General features: G+C 34.2%; 1 protein-coding gene across 3 annotated transcripts in view; it reads left to right on the plus strand.

Annotated features, from left to right (window-relative positions):
* The window catches only part of golm1 (golgi membrane protein 1), a 42,680-nt gene extending 27,428 nt beyond the window's left edge, over window positions 1-15,252 (plus strand). For all 3 annotated transcript variants that reach the window (XM_028802403.2, XM_028802405.2, XM_028802404.2), the window contains exons 7-10: window positions 2,446-2,638; window positions 5,305-5,595; window positions 8,320-8,445; window positions 12,954-15,252. In XM_028802403.2, the coding sequence (XP_028658236.1) occupies window positions 2,446-2,638; window positions 5,305-5,595; window positions 8,320-8,445; window positions 12,954-12,994 (651 nt within the window). In that variant the 3' untranslated portion in view covers window positions 12,995-15,252. The remainder of the gene's footprint in view (window positions 1-2,445; window positions 2,639-5,304; window positions 5,596-8,319; window positions 8,446-12,953) is intronic.
* Window positions 15,253-16,103: the final 851 nt, after the last annotated feature.

The following is a 16,103-nucleotide window of genomic DNA, read 5'->3' on the forward strand; positions in this document are numbered from 1 at the left end:
AAGATAGCATGAGGAGACCTCTCCAATCCTGTGATATTTATTAAAGGCTAAGCAATTTTGATTACAGTTTTTCTTTCTGAAACTAGAGGATCAGAACAAAGTAGTTGTTCCTGCTTTTCAACAGTTAGTGATTTTTGGACTATCCCAATTTTATACAGTTCCTTCCTTGATTCATGTGACTAATCACATGAGGGGGGAAAAGGTGTATATTGGAATGATTGCGTGTGCATATAAATACTGTATGTAAATATATACAGGTTTATGTTCAGAGTAGCTTCTTTACTTGTGAATGAAAACAACTTCATTTTTGCTGGCAGACCACTGGTAAGTAGTACTGTTAGTAATTTGTACATACAGGGTGGTCCAGATCTAATTATGCAATAGTTCGACTGACAACCATCTCACCGCCATTTTGGAATGCAGTGCAGGTGCTGCCATCAATCGGCAACAAAACTAATTTTAAGTGAAATCTCTATGTGCAGGGCAGGTGCTATAAACTTAAGTTATAGCGTAATGAAAATTGCATAATTAGATCTGGACCACCCTATATTTATTAGGGTATACACTGCTTAATAAAACAAATTAATAATCAATAGCCAGCATGTGTATAGTTTGCTGTTTAACAGGTGTGGCTACAGTAAGTTTATGTGGAACCTAATATGCAAACAGTAATTGGCAAAAATCACAATTTGATATAAACATTTAAAAAGTATGAAGTACCCAGACTGAGGACAATAGAAATGAACTTTTGTCAAAATGGAAGCAGCGGATCAAACCCACTTACGCAGTACAGAGCTGCATAGGCTTTCGTCTATAGCACATAAGACAGGAACCATCCCTCGATGTAGCATTACACTGCTATATACTCCCATAACTCATTAGCATTTGGATTGTAGGGCTGCAGTGTGCTGCTTTGAGTGACTACGTTCTCATTTGGCACCTGAGCTAAGATGTTTTTGTTTAATTAGTGTAAAGTTACCTCATTACAGCTGTTTGTGGAGGCCAGATATGTTACTACATGTAACTCCTAACTTTGAACTAAATACATAGTTCACCTCATTAGTGCCATGCTGATTTCTGTCTGTCAGTTGTCTCTTCTTTCTTCTTCAAAACATTGAAAATCAGTAAAAAGGTCTTTTCCTGCATCATTATATGGGTCTGATTAAAATAGTACTTAGTCATCTAACCCATGTAGAATTGTAATCCAGTTGTTTAAAAAAAAAACAAAAAAAAAAAAAACACTAAATTATTGCACTGAATCATCTGACGGTGGATCACTATATAAAGACGCTGCATGATGTAAACGTTGGTTAGCTGTTTGTCTATTTTGTATTGCTTCTTAACTCCAGTATTTCAAAATCTACTGGGGTGCATGGCAGAGAGTTGGGGGTGTCATTGTGGGAGCTGGAGGAATTGAGGAAGGTGAGAAAACATGTTTAAAATGAGGGGCTGATAAAATCTAATTCTTTTGCATTCCACCATCACCATTTTGAATTGTCATGTGTTCAGCAGCATCAAATCACAGGCATAAAATATGTAAATAATAAATCCTATAGTTGACATTGTGTTTTATACGTTGTTTGCCATATATTTCAGAGCCATTTAATACAAAGGAGAGTGTCTGCTACAGCGATTCAGGAATATAGAGTTAATGTCTGCACTCAATATGGAAAAAATGGAAGACTTTATTTCTTCATTAGAGGGCTTGCGTAAAGCACACTCCACTTTTTATATATATTAAAAAAGTGAAAAAATTAAACCTGCAAGACTCCGGACCCTGATTAGAGCTGCATAGGCAAAATATTGAGACTTTTGTACTTTTTTTTTGCTTTGGAGTAACCTTTTTTTAGTATTTTGTACATTCATGCTGTCACAGCCTTTAATTAACTCCACTGCATGAAAAATGTGCCAGATTTAAGACCTCTGCAAATTTCAGAAAACAACATTCTGCCTGATACATTTTTTGCATCAGCATGTTTTAGGATACACAGTAGCTGTCTTGTTCAGCTCTGACCACTGCCAACTTCTCCTGGCCTTACTCTTCTTATGAGTTTTTTTCTTTCTTTCTTGCAAGTATGCCTAAGGTAGAAATATTTTTGCCTTGCACAGACTGCTTTTAGAATAGGCTTGAGACAGAAAAAGCTGGTTCAAAGAGAGGATGGGTACTTACAAATTTAAATGTGTTTCCCGTTTTTTTTTAAACAGACCATGGCAGATGACCCTTGCAGGGTCCAAACCATATAAAAATAAAATACTAGCTTTAGGTTTTCTGTAGACCACCTTAAGAAATTTGGTATCGGTAAAAATAGTGTCAATATATATTTATTTTTATTTAATCCAGCTACACATTTAATCTGTTTAGGCATTTTCTGTTTATGCATTTAATCTAATTGTGCATATTTTTCAGATTTATGTCTGGTTTATTTTTCATTTTTGCTTTTTCAGGTTGCTCAAAGTGAAAAGAAAAAACAAAGTAGTGTAAATGTGACAAATCAAAATCTAACACCTGAGGGAAAAATATCAAATAGTCTCAGTAAACAACCAGATAATCCAGAGAAAGATGACTCTAAAGCAAAACAAAATCCTGAGATAAACAATAATGTGATGGAAGATGAAAATGAAATTCCTGAGAATACAAGTAAGTACATTTTGACAGTATTTGCTTATTGTAGCTGCTGGTGAGTAAGTTAGGATCAAGCACAAGCCAAATGCATACCAAAAGAAATCTCTCAGTCCAAAAAAAGTTAATTTTAAAAAGGTTTAATGAAATTTCAAAGCAAACAGTCCACACAATAATAGAGAAAGGTTGTAGAATAAAAGGCAAAAAAAGAAAAATGTTTCTTGTTAAACTCCCAATTGTTTCTACAATTAATGTTGAATTATTTCTCTGTGCTTTACTTCACATTCAATACGTTCTAAACGTACGGCTCTGCACATACCAGTGAGTACGGTAAGGCACGGTTTGAAACCGTGTGCCCTGTGTGCCTTACACAAGGCAAGGCAGGTCAGTCACTAACTGAGACTAATCTGCAATCAGAGGGACAAGAGATAGTGAGAATATTCCATTTCAGTTCTGCTTGTGGGGGGTTATAAGAATCTTCCATATGCTATGCTCCAATTTATAGGCAAACATTTACCATAACTAAGAAAACACTTCTATCAACTTAACATGACCTAAATAACTCGCAAATGGCTCTTACTCTTATTTTATAAGAAATAAATACTGAGAACATTTTATATTATTTTCTTAGCATTTATACCCAGGCATAAATCCCAGCCTCATTTGTTCAATACCTGCTTTATCTCGTCATAATCACCAAAGAAGGGCACAAGTGGAGACAGGACACTTTTACATATGAACACATATAATTTCACACTATGCTTCAAGTGGAAACAAATCAATGGCAGTACTGTTTTTGTTTGCTTCTTGGTTTTCCTTAATCAAACTTTCTCCAGTGGAGTTTTGAACAAACTATTATTATGTATATTACATTGAACTGGGAAATGTGGTATGAGAGGGCGGTCCCACTTGGCGTTTCATACTCATAGTTCTAAATACAGTATATTGTGAAGATGTTTGTTTCAGCTGAGCACTTTTTTTATTATATGGACAGCCTGTTAAAACAGTGACATTCTGATATTCTTCAATTATCTTTTGGACGCATATCCTGAAATCAGGATTGTCCATGTCACCTGAATATCAGGCCCCCCTAGTAAATCCTATTGTAAATCACATTGAAATAGTAAATCATTATAATCTACAGATAATGGAGCACTGAGCTTGATTTGTAAGTTAAATAGTACTATCAAAATATTTGTTTGCTCTGTGCAAAACAACTTACATGCCACAGGGTACTTCATTCATATCTTACATAACCCATTGTACTTTTTTATACTTTTATGATTGGTAAAATCATTTACTGTAACTTACCTGTTATGACTTAAAACGTTAGTGGGAGAAACGTTAGTAGGCCTCAATGGGGACACGTGCAGAAACAGTAAACAATATCAAAATGTACACACAGAATCTCAACTTGCTTGTTTCTTATAATACCTTCTTATTTTGTATTCAGACTCCACAAATATGTTATGGGAAATTTTGCATTCACATTCTATTGCACTTATTCTTCCATGAGGTGCAGTCACCATTTGTTTCCATTGTCTCATGTGGGTTGTGACTATATATTTCGCATCCTCAAGTTTGATCATCTAGTTCAGTTTATTCCTGAATTTTGCTGATGTTATTTATTATTATTGCTCTATATTACCTTCCAAGGTTTTCCCTCTGCTTTACCTTAAAGCAATTACTTGAACTTTGCCTTTAAGTAATTACTTGTATGTTTCCCCCAATTGTTCATCTCCTGATGCAAATAGTACAGACGTTACTTCACTTTTGTGTTGATTTCTTTAATTACTTTCACGCCCAGCCCCAGTTCAATTATCAGTTTTCTGAAGTCTGAAGCATCCTCCATGTTATCTTCCACATACTTCTGTCATGGCATCCATAGCTGGTTACTGTCATTGCTTGGAGGTTACATCATTTCAAGTGGGTAGTACATTTCTAATGTAATAGGACATCAAGTATAAAAAAGATTTTGGAAAAATAGCATTCTTTTTTCTGCATTTTTATAGCAAACCTGTTCATGTATAAAAAGCAGATCTTCAATGAGTTAGGACCAAACAAGGAAAGCAGATTCTCATTGATTTGAATTGTCTCGTTTTAACATGTACATCAAGAACAAGTGTTAATTAATCTAGTAACTGAACCTAATTTAAAGAGTCAGCCCACTTCAATTTGTTTGTTTAAATTAGATCGTCCTATTTGTTTGCATGAAGTAACTAACATCCTGTAAATTTCCTGGATGAAAGTATTAAAAAAAAAAAAGCATTATACATTTTTGCTGCACTGAAATCCCTTCATGTAAGTCTTATCTACTTTAGTGTGTTTATGGCACATGGAAAAGGAGACTGACACAGCAATCCCAACCATGTATCATTCCTTCCATTAAAAGTCTACCTTAACAGAAAGTCCTATATACAGCAAGACTAAATACATATGGTCAAATATTATTAATGAATTTTAACTTGAGACCAACACTAGAAAGTGTAAATGCGTCTTATTTTCTCAAAATAGAAATCAAACCAAAGGTGCTGCTTCTTGTTAGTTTTAGCCCATGAGTCAAAACTAAATCTTGATTGGTTTCTATGCTGTACGTTTTAGGCAAACCGTGAAAGCAGCTTAGCATTATTTACTGAAATTGTACTGTATTTTACTAAATCATATGCAATTTAATAATTTTGCAGAACAAAAGTCAAATATTGAAGGTGCACAGTCAATTTCTACTAAACCGCTTCAGAGTGTGGAAGACCAAGAAAAGCTGAAAGTTAATGAAAATTCAATTTTTAAAGATGAATTACAGAATCCAGGAAAAGTAAATGAAGGTACATTAACTGACACAGCGCGATTAAATGAAGAACATGAAAATGATATAATTCAAACAAAAGGAACAGAGGAAGAAGTTCAAGAAGAAGAACTCATTAAGAATGGTTTAGAGATCTTTGATGATTCTCCAGATGATATGTTATTTGATGGAGGTTAGTAAATCCTCCACAGAGGCAAGTATGATTTCTCACAAGTTATACATTAGTTTACTAAATAAATAGGATTTAAAACCTATGGTATATTTTCATATGGTTATGGAGGTATTTACAAGTATTTATTACTATTTACAAAAGGTAATGGAAAATTTACTATGTATAACGTCAATTCCTAGGTGGTAAACACTATTTGCTTTATTGCCATAAAAACAAGAAAATATGTAGAATTTGATTTGGTGAGGCTTATGAGAACAAAAAAGTCAAATCAAGCATGAGAAGAGTGGTAGTATTCAATGAACCACCAACGTAACAAAAAGAGTTGGGCATGAAATATGTGCAGAAATGTCTGAGATCAAGCCATTAAGTTAATGCATCTCACAGCTTTGAGCTAAGTACTGTTTTGAAAGCAAGTTCTTCTAGTCCATAGATCAGGTGCAGCAAGACAGTAAATGGAGTATGAGTGTGCAGTGGGCCTTTTATATTTAAGGCTTTACGTTTTAGAATGAAAGAGCAGAGGTAATTCACTGAAAGGAGGAGATATACAATAATTTAAAGAGTAGTATATTCTCCAGCTTTTGCCATAAAACAAATCTCAGCCTTCATTTTTTCACATTTTGTTGTGTTGCAGCCTTATTCTAAAATCGTTTAAATTCTTTTTGTTGTCATTTTACAACACTTAATGCCCTAGAATAACAAATCAAAAAACAGATTTTGGGAATCTTTGCAAATTCATTAAAAAAAATGAAATAACACGTTGATGCAAGTAGCACAGTGGGCTCCATAATTAAATGGAAAAGTTTGGAATAACTATGACACTTAGGGGAGAAGGGCCTTCGTAAGGCAGGTAGCCAATAATCCGATGTTCATTTTGGCTGAGCTCCAGTGAACCTGTGTGGGGATGGGAGAATCTTCCAGAAGGATAACCGACACACCAACACTCCACTAATCTGGCAGAGTGGCTAGATGATACATTTAAGCTTGCTTGGAGTTTGTAGAAAGACACTTAAAGGACTCTCATATAAGAAACAAAATTCTCTGGTCTACTGAAACCAAAACTGAACTATTTGGCCTCCATTCTAGGCATCACACCTGGAGTAAACCAGGAACCGCTTATCACCTGCACCATACCATTTCAGTGTGGAAGCATGGTGGTGGCAGCATCATGCTGTAGTATTGTTTTTCAGTGGTAGGAACTGGGAGAATAATCATGGTTGAGGGAGAGCTGAATGGACCAAAGTACAAAGATATCCATAATGAAATCCTGCTTCAGAGCACTCTTGACCTCAGACTGAGTGTTTCAGAAAGACACAAAGTACTTGAACTTGGTTGATGGGTTTCCTTCGTTAAAAACTGCCTTGAGTTCGGCATACACAGAAATTTGTTTATATAGCTTATTATTTCAGAGGACTTAAAATACAAAAAACTTTGCCAGATGCAAACACAAAAGGCTGTGTGGAACAGTATGGTGTATTTTTTAAGTATAATGATAAATATACTTTGCATCATTTTTGAAGTGTGTCCTGTTGAGACCCCTTCAGTGTCCTGACCCATGTAGCACATCTACAAGAATGTAGGTTGGCAGCATTCACACATGAAACACTTTCTAAGCAGATGATAAAAAATAACTAAGCTTTGTCCAAAATGGTCATACTAGTTGAATTCTCATAAAACAAAATCACTTATGTACATTTACTAGCCAATTTATTAGGTACACCTTGCTAGTGCTGTGTTCATCCCCTTTCGCCGTCAGAACTGCTGTAATTCCACAAGGCATAGATTCAGCAAGGTGTTGCAAACATTCCTCAGGGATTTTGGTGCATATTGACATGATAGCGTCACACAGTTGCTACAGATTTGTCAGCTACATGTCCGTGAAGCAAGTCTCCCGTTCCACCACATCCCAAATGTGCTCTATTGGATTGAGATCTGGTGACTCTGGAAGCCATTTGAGTACAGTGAAATCATTCTCATGTTCAAGAAACCAGTTTGAGATGATTGTGCTTTGTGACATGGCACGTTATCCTGCTGGAAGTATAATATTTATTTAGTAGTAGTAGTCATCAGAAGATGGGTACATTGCGGTCGTAAAGGGATGGACATGGTGCTAAGTTGGTAGTAGGGGGCCCAAAGTGTGCCAAGAAAATATTTCCCACACCATTACACCACCACCACCAGCCTGAACCGTTGATAGAATATAGGATGGATCCATGCTTTCATATTTTTGACTCCAAATACTGATCCTACCTTTCGAATGTTGCAGCAGAAATCAAGACTTATTTGGCCATGGAAGTGGCAAGCCTGTCAAGCTGTTTGGAACAGGTTTAGAGAGATTGATTATGTACATTTGTGTTTGTTTACAGTTTTTTTTTTTTTTTTACAATGTGGCCACTATTCCTAACAGTACATGTGAATAAATTATACACCCATCATTGGATAAATTATTTACATGCTCATTATTTTTCCACCATTTTCTCTGTCCTGAAAGACTCCTTAATTTAACAGTTAAATAATGAAGACCATTGCATTTTTACAGTCAACTTCAATATAGCCACCCTAGACTTGAATATTTCAAATTATTCATCGGCAACATTTACTGTTTTATAGTTCAACAAATAACTCAAAATATAAATTAACAGGCTGGATAGAAATTATTTTTGCAAACTTTATACTTTAGTATTAGTTTAACATTTTTCATTGTTAAATTTTTCCATATTTTTTCAGGTAAGCAGAATAACAATCCCGATGTAGAAATGGACCAGCAAGACAATAAGGCTGATTACAATGGTGATGACGACAATGTTGGCGAGTTTGAAGCTGATAAACAGGCTGCCTTAGCAGAACACAAAGGTAATTAAGTACACACTCTCCTTTATGAGTTAATGGGAACATTTTTTAAATGTGATCAGTTTGCCTAGAAGTACAAGAAAAGGTGAAATACCACTGTTATCCTAAATTCTAAAACTTTCTTAGAGTATCTGATCATTGCAGAATTTTAATTTAGTCTTATTGCAAAATAATTTGCAAGTGTGTTTATAGATAAAAGCCTTATTTATTGTATAAAATAATACAGTTAGGTTTAATTGTATACTGCATTATTTTGTCCATTACCAGAAAAAACTGTGGAGCAAAAGCCACCAAAAATACACAAATGGAAATAAATTACGGTAATTCTTATAAAGCATATTGAAAAGAAAAGAAAAGAGGAAGGCCTAAGAGAAGGTTTATGGATGTGGTTAGAGAGGACATGCAGCTGATGGGTATAACAGAACAAGATGCAGAGGACAGAAAGATATGGAAGAAGATGATCCGCTGTGGCAACCCTTAACGGGAGCAGCCGAAAGAAGAATAATATTGATATTTGTGAATTTCCCCTTGGGATTAATAAAGTATCTATCTATCATCTATCTATCTATCTATCTATCTATCTATCTATCTATCTATCTATCTATCTATCTATCTATCTATCTATCTATCTATCTATCTATCTATCTATCTATCTATCTATCTATCTATCTATCTATCTATCTATCTATCTATCTATCTATCTATCTATCTATCTATCATTTAGCTTTATACAAATGTTAATGTGTCTACATCATCCATGAATTTGGTTAACCTGCCTGCTGCATTTGGAAGCACATCTATCTACACACCAGCATTCATACCAAAAAGCCATAAGAGTTGGTATCACACAGAATGCCTGGACAGTGTCACAAATGGCTTATATACCATTACAGTGAAAGCATATAAACACATTTTCATGTTAACAGAGGGCTCCTTAAAATCTTTAAAAACCACAAAAATAGGGCAGGACAGATCACATTACATATAGGGTTCTGATTGATGGCTTGGAAGTACTTTCCATAGAAGTAGTTCTACAGTGTAGAAAACAATTCTGACTCACCTAGTGTAAAAGTTGCTAATAAGTCAAACTTTATTTCCTATAGCAGCATTCACACAGCACCCCAAAACAAGGCATTTTAAAAAAATTATACAAGAATACAATTCAAAAGAGCAAGAATGCAAGTTTAGAAATTCGGTAAATTAGTGCTTTCCGATGTTTAGATGCCATTTGCTAGTACTATAGCAAATTAAATTTTTAGACTATCTGGTGTTAATAAAATGTTAATGACACAGACACACATGCCTGGAAAGACCATTACCTTTAAGGTAACTCTTTGTCTTATTACGTTATGAAAATCATATAAAAATAAGCATACTTTGATTCAATATCCTGCCTGTTAATAACATGGTAAAGATTAGTGTTGGAATATAACACAATAGTGGTACACATAAAAAATTGTATATTTTATCCAGTATTGCAGTCATGCCTATAGAGCTCTTATATCAGTGAAACACATTGCTACTTCTTGACTCATTTGTTTTTTCATGTATTGGATTTTACTGTTTTTATAATCTAACATAACTTGAACTTCCAAGAAATAATCCTAGTGAAGGCTGCCACCATTGCATTGTAGTATCATCTGAATCAAGTGCAAGTCCTTGACTCTGTCTTAACAATTTTTAAGGTGTAAGAGAATGCTTGAAGTACATCAGCTCAATGCTAGCACAGAATAATCTCAGATGAAATGGTTTTCTTTGAGTTAATAGGCACTGATCCATCTTGAGATAAGGTTCTTTAAAGATGAATTTCAGAGATGGTGAGTCCAAAAAATCTTTGATCATAGCTTGTGCAGTGACCTCTTCTTTATGTATTACAACATTACACCATCATTCTCCACATGATTACTGAGTACTACTTTTATGCTAGATGCTAAAGCAGAGACATGGTGTGAGTATAGTAAGCCTGGGGAACAAGGGAGCCAAGATGTCCTACTGACTTCATCAGTACATTGGGGAAGTATTACAGTTAGGTCAAATAATTTTCAGTTTTTCTCCACATTTTAATTTGTGAAATGAAAACAAATGTCTTTTTGTGGAAAAAAGTTTTCCTTCAATTACTTTACTGAAAAAATGTTAATTTTAAAATTTTCTATCTTTTTTTCCCAAATCTGTTATAGACGCAGATTCTCATTTATCTGTATTTTAACTCATAAATTTTAAAATTGAACTGCATGGCTTCTTGCTTTCTATTAGTTCACAATACAGTTTTGGAATGTTTTGTAAACTTATTTTTTTAAATAGATTGTCCATTTTACCTTCTGTGCTTAAGATTTCTGCGCCTTTTATGAATGTGCATATTCTATTGTATACAGCAGAGAGATGAAGGCAGCCTTTGCAGCATTGGCAAAGTAGGATTCCACCCTGAATGGGTACCCAGACCATCATAGGATACACGTCCACAGTCTTTCATATAGGACCAACTTAGAGTCATCAGTAAACCTGACATGTGTCTTTGGAGTGTGGAAATTGTTATGATTCCTGTCATAGCAAAATTCAAAATTGAAGTAAATGATTCAAAAGTAACAAAAGCCAGTCCTACCCTCTATGCAGGTCTTGAGCCACTAAATTGGCCTCACCCTTGGCAGCCTAAACCCAACTCAAACAAGAGGCTCCTGGACTGTACAGGCTCAAAAATTGTGCTAATGCCTTTTTCTAGGCCAAAAATGGCCTTTAAATAGGAGGGGGGAAATTGTCTAAAATGTTTGGTCCAAGGACAGCAAAGACAATTCCTTAACATGTGAAGAACTTATTAATAAATTCCTAAAAAGCAACACAAAACGTAGGAGAAGAAAATGGAACAAAAGTAGCAAACAAAAATTCTAGAAAATTCAAACCATAAAACAGCATCTTTAACACTAGAATTACCAGAGTCTACGAAAAAACTCGTAGATCCGGCCCACCTTAAAACCGTTCTCACCTCTCTTTTGTCTTCTAAATGTGCCGATTAAGAGGAGCAGCGAACAGCCGGCTATTCCATCCTCCACCGTCGCAGAACGTTCACTAAGTTTTCCCAGCTCATGCCTTGTTTGATTACCTGGGAGTGACTGAACTGCTGGAGTTTTAGAATAGAAATAATAGATCGCTATTTGGAATACATGCATTTCATGCGTGATCCGTTTCTACAGTAATCTGTGTAAACACATTGCTAAAACAGAAACTTTTTCATATTTTAGTAATAAATGTTACAAAATGTAGGCATAAACTATAGAATGTGTAAAGCCCGAGTTCCTAAGATCAAATAAACACTTCCACAAAAGCTTCACACACCATATAACAGCTTCCGTGGCGTAGCGCGCTAAGATTTGCCTCTCAGACCGAGTAGCTTTTCTCTGCCTCACAAACATGAGTTCAATTCCCCGCTGGGGATAAAGTGTTACTTCTTTTTTTTCTTTTTAACCTCAAATGGACATAAAATTTGTAAATTGGTATGCACTGTCAGTTAATGAGATCGTTATATTTTCATGTGGGATGCTCCTTTTAAAATATTTTTTTAACAATTGAGACTGCAATTAACATGAACAACTGTCCATATAACTTATTTTTTTCAAGATCCATAACACACAGACAGACAGAGCACTGCGTAATACAGAGACAGACAGGCAGAGATATACAAACAAACAGGGAAGGCACATGTACTGAAAGAAAAAAAGATCAACATTTGCGTTGTTTCTGCAGCACTGAATAAGCTCACCCGCTCTAACATCACCCCTCCCCCGATCTGGCTCTCTAAGTAACAGCGCAAGTACAGACACAAACCAAGTGTAATCAAGAGTCCTGGTTCGATCCCCACTCACTCCTATATTTGCCGTTTTCAGTAGTAAGCTGCTCTTTTTGTTAATATTATACAGTACACACATGCACTTGATTTGTGTCTGTACTTGCGCTGTTACTTATACATATATATATATATATATATATATATATATATATATATATATATATATATATATATATAATATTTCCTTAGAGAGTAATTAACTTTGGGTATATAGATTTATTTTATGCAAATCTACATTATTTTGGAATGTGTGATTTGTTCTGTTGTGATACAAGGTTTACAATTCGCTAAGTATGCAAATAAATATATATAAATCCAAACAGGTGATATATATACAGTATATAGATATATATACTGGATAAGACATAAATAAAAATAAAGATGTGCTGTTTCAATAGGTTTTACTGCAGTAAGTACACTGGTAAAATCCCGTAATGTTGTTTGTTTAAATATATGCTATGTTATTTTATTATGATTTTGATATCTCTGGGAAAACTTTCATGGAGACTTTTTTATGCTGTTTGTGTCATCAGAATACCTTCTAATTATTGAAACTTTAAATGACCATTTGCCTTTGGTATGTATAGTTTTGTGTTAAACTACATGAGAGTTTAATATTCTAGTGTTGTTTATGATAAAAAAATTTATTGAGTTTTTTTTCCTTCTCTATTAGACTCTGAACAAAGAGATGAAACTGAACAGGATCACCATTAACAGGAGAAATATAATTAACTTGGTAAATGGAGTGAGCATGCTCTATTCATATAGTGGTTTGAGATTACGTCTAATAAGTGCTTCCAAGGAAATGAATGTGGTATCTCTTGAACATTACTGGTACACATTCAGCCTCTTTTGCCATTTTTCTAAAATGCGCCAAATCACTAGGATGAAGAATATGCTTTGAACTGCATTAAGATAAAAAAGCAATGTATGTAATACCTAGGTAAGAACTTGGTCCTGAAAGGATGTCTGACAGATCAAAAAATTGACAGTACCTAAATCTATTACAAAATGTAATACCTAATATTTGACATTTGATAAATATTTTGTTTTATTTTAGTGAAGTTAACAGATTTTCTATTTCTACAATGAAAAGCTTTTTTTTTTTTTTTCTTTTTTTATAAGTAAACTTTTTTTATGGGGTTGCTACACAAAGCAAAAAAATCTTGCCTATCAATAGTTATTTCTATGCTGCTGTGTATAGTTGTTAGTACATTTATACTTATGTATTAATGCCTTAAATGAAATACGTAATAGTTTAAATTATACTTTGAACATACTGTATATTTGCAAAATAAGCCTAAGAAAAAAAAACATACTGTATGTTGACAAATAGATGTATATATAAGGAACATGAAGTTAGAATTTAAAATGCATTGCATTAGGAGGGAAGAAAACAAAACCAGAGTTAAATTTAGCAAATTAAAAGAGCAATGACAGGTTATGTCCATTTTCCTTGGAGCAATGTAGCAGGTAACTGGCCAGCTGCATTAATACACTTTTCATAATATATGTTCTGTGTCTGTGTTGTCTTAATTTATTTATTTTTTTAATTATTATTACATACTTGTAGTTTTACAGTACAGACCCATAACCAATTTTTAGAGCATTGCATTGTTATCCTCTTTAGAAGACTCAAACTAGTGTCAAAAGTTTGAATGTTGCTTTGATTACCACAGAGCCATGTCATAAGGAAGTATGGCAAAATATACCAAGATCCGTAACTTTAGTGGCATTTATTGTTAATGTACTCACTGACTTTGTATTTATATGTTTGGTTTTAACTGGATGGGATGTCTAAAAGGCATTGAGCTGTGACGGACAAATCTTAATTTTTACATCCTCTTGATTCCCCTTATGCCACACATGCACACCTTACTCTTCATTGGTTGTCTTGCCACTTTCTCTATTCATGATTGTGGTATCTTTCTTCCTAAACCCAAGTATTGGGTGCATTCCTTCTCATAAGCATAATTTTCCCAGCATTTATTTATTTAATGTTCTTTAGAGAAACAGCAGGAAGCAAGTTTCAGTAACCTGTGTTTCCTAGTGCCACAGTAGCCCATATCACATCACGTTAGACTGAACCACCATGTTTTGTACTCGTTTGAGCTTCTGTTAATGTAGTAGCCAAGCACATTTGGTTCACTGGGCTGTCACACTGTTTTGTGGTTTTAATCAAAGACTCCATATATAAGTATGTACAATATAACAAGTACCCAACATGTTCTTAATTCAACATGTTGCATGGACCTTTCATTGCATATTAAAAATGTTTTTATATCTGTTGTAGTTTTTAAAAATACATTTCTATTTTTGCATTACGTCCTGTAATTTTTATCTTAGTGTTCCTTATTGTATAGTCAAAGAAGGAATCATTAGTTGGTTATTACTGTCTATAACACTACCTCCTCCACTTTCATCAGTTATAATTGAAATTTTGACATACAACAAAGCTTTCCTTTATTTATGAGCTCAATATTCTCAAAATTGGTATGCATGCAGAATTTCTATTTCTCAGTTTTAGGTTTGGCCTTGTGAATTTCAAATAGAGGCAAACAGTGATTCATAATGCATTATACTTTTTTCTTTATGAAAGTTTCAAAGCATAATCTGTACACAAAAATTGATTTGAACACTTACAATTTTATTATAAAACTAGCACATAGATCATTGAGCCAAATAAATTTTAGTGTATAGTATATTGTGTATACTTCATTGGTAGATAAGCATTCATTTTACTGAGATGATCTGTGGATGTATGTGAAAGTATTTATATTAATTTTTATTTAGTATGGAAGGAAAAAGTTATTTTTTTTTGGTTTATATTCCACAGAAGATGCATAGAACACATGATGATGAACAGCTGTTTGAATGTGTGTATATATTTCAAATTTAATTTAAAGACAACCATTTTCAGTTTCAGCTTATGCACTCCAGTTTTATTGTCAAAATTAAATGTTATTTCAAAGGTTTTACTGCTTCTTCTTTTATAATATTAACATACTATATTTCATATCCATATTTGTGTTACTATATTTTTCAATTGGAAGAATAATTTGTTTGCTATTAGAAAGAACACATCCCAGCTATTGGATAAGAATCATGATCTAGAGATGGTTAGGTCAGTGCCCTGAGTGAGCCAAGTTTTTGATTGTCTGCACCAGGACCCATTATTATATATTGGGAGCCAAGCCCATTAAATTACAGTACTTGACCAAGTCTTAGAAAATGTGATGCATTTGCAATAATCTCCTCTAGAGCTAAACCAGTTTCAACATCTACTGATTCTCAAATTATTAATAAGGAAATACATGATTATTTTAACAGTTTGTTTTCTGATGTACCTAATCACTGTGTTCCTGACTTGCGTTTTATGACAAGCCACCTCTTCCACAACTCACAGATGAGGAAGCATTTCTCTTGGACAGCCTTGAAGCTTGACTAAAGTTTGTCACTTATCACATGGAAAAAGAAAAGGCTTTCAGGAGGAAAATGTTATAATCAGATTAGACAAAGATTGAGCTGTTTGGCTACAGTGACCAGAGGTATGTAAGGAGGAGAAAAGGTAGGGGTGGCTCTCAGGCTGTTTTGCATTGCACAAAGTGGAAGGAATAATGATGATGGAGGATTCCCTCTGAATTCTACAGCATGACCTTAAACCATCAGCTAGAATATTGAAACTTTGGGTTTGAAACAATTGGGTGTTTCTACAGGACAATGAACCTTAAATACCCAACAAAGCTGTTTTTTTGGAATGGCCTTCGTAAAGTCCTGACATTGCCCCAATTGAAAATATGTGGATGTGATTAAAAGTCAGGTC

This window comes from Erpetoichthys calabaricus, chromosome 5 (assembly GCF_900747795.2).
Source record: "Erpetoichthys calabaricus chromosome 5, fErpCal1.3, whole genome shotgun sequence".
NCBI lineage: Eukaryota > Metazoa > Chordata > Cladistia > Polypteriformes > Polypteridae > Erpetoichthys > Erpetoichthys calabaricus.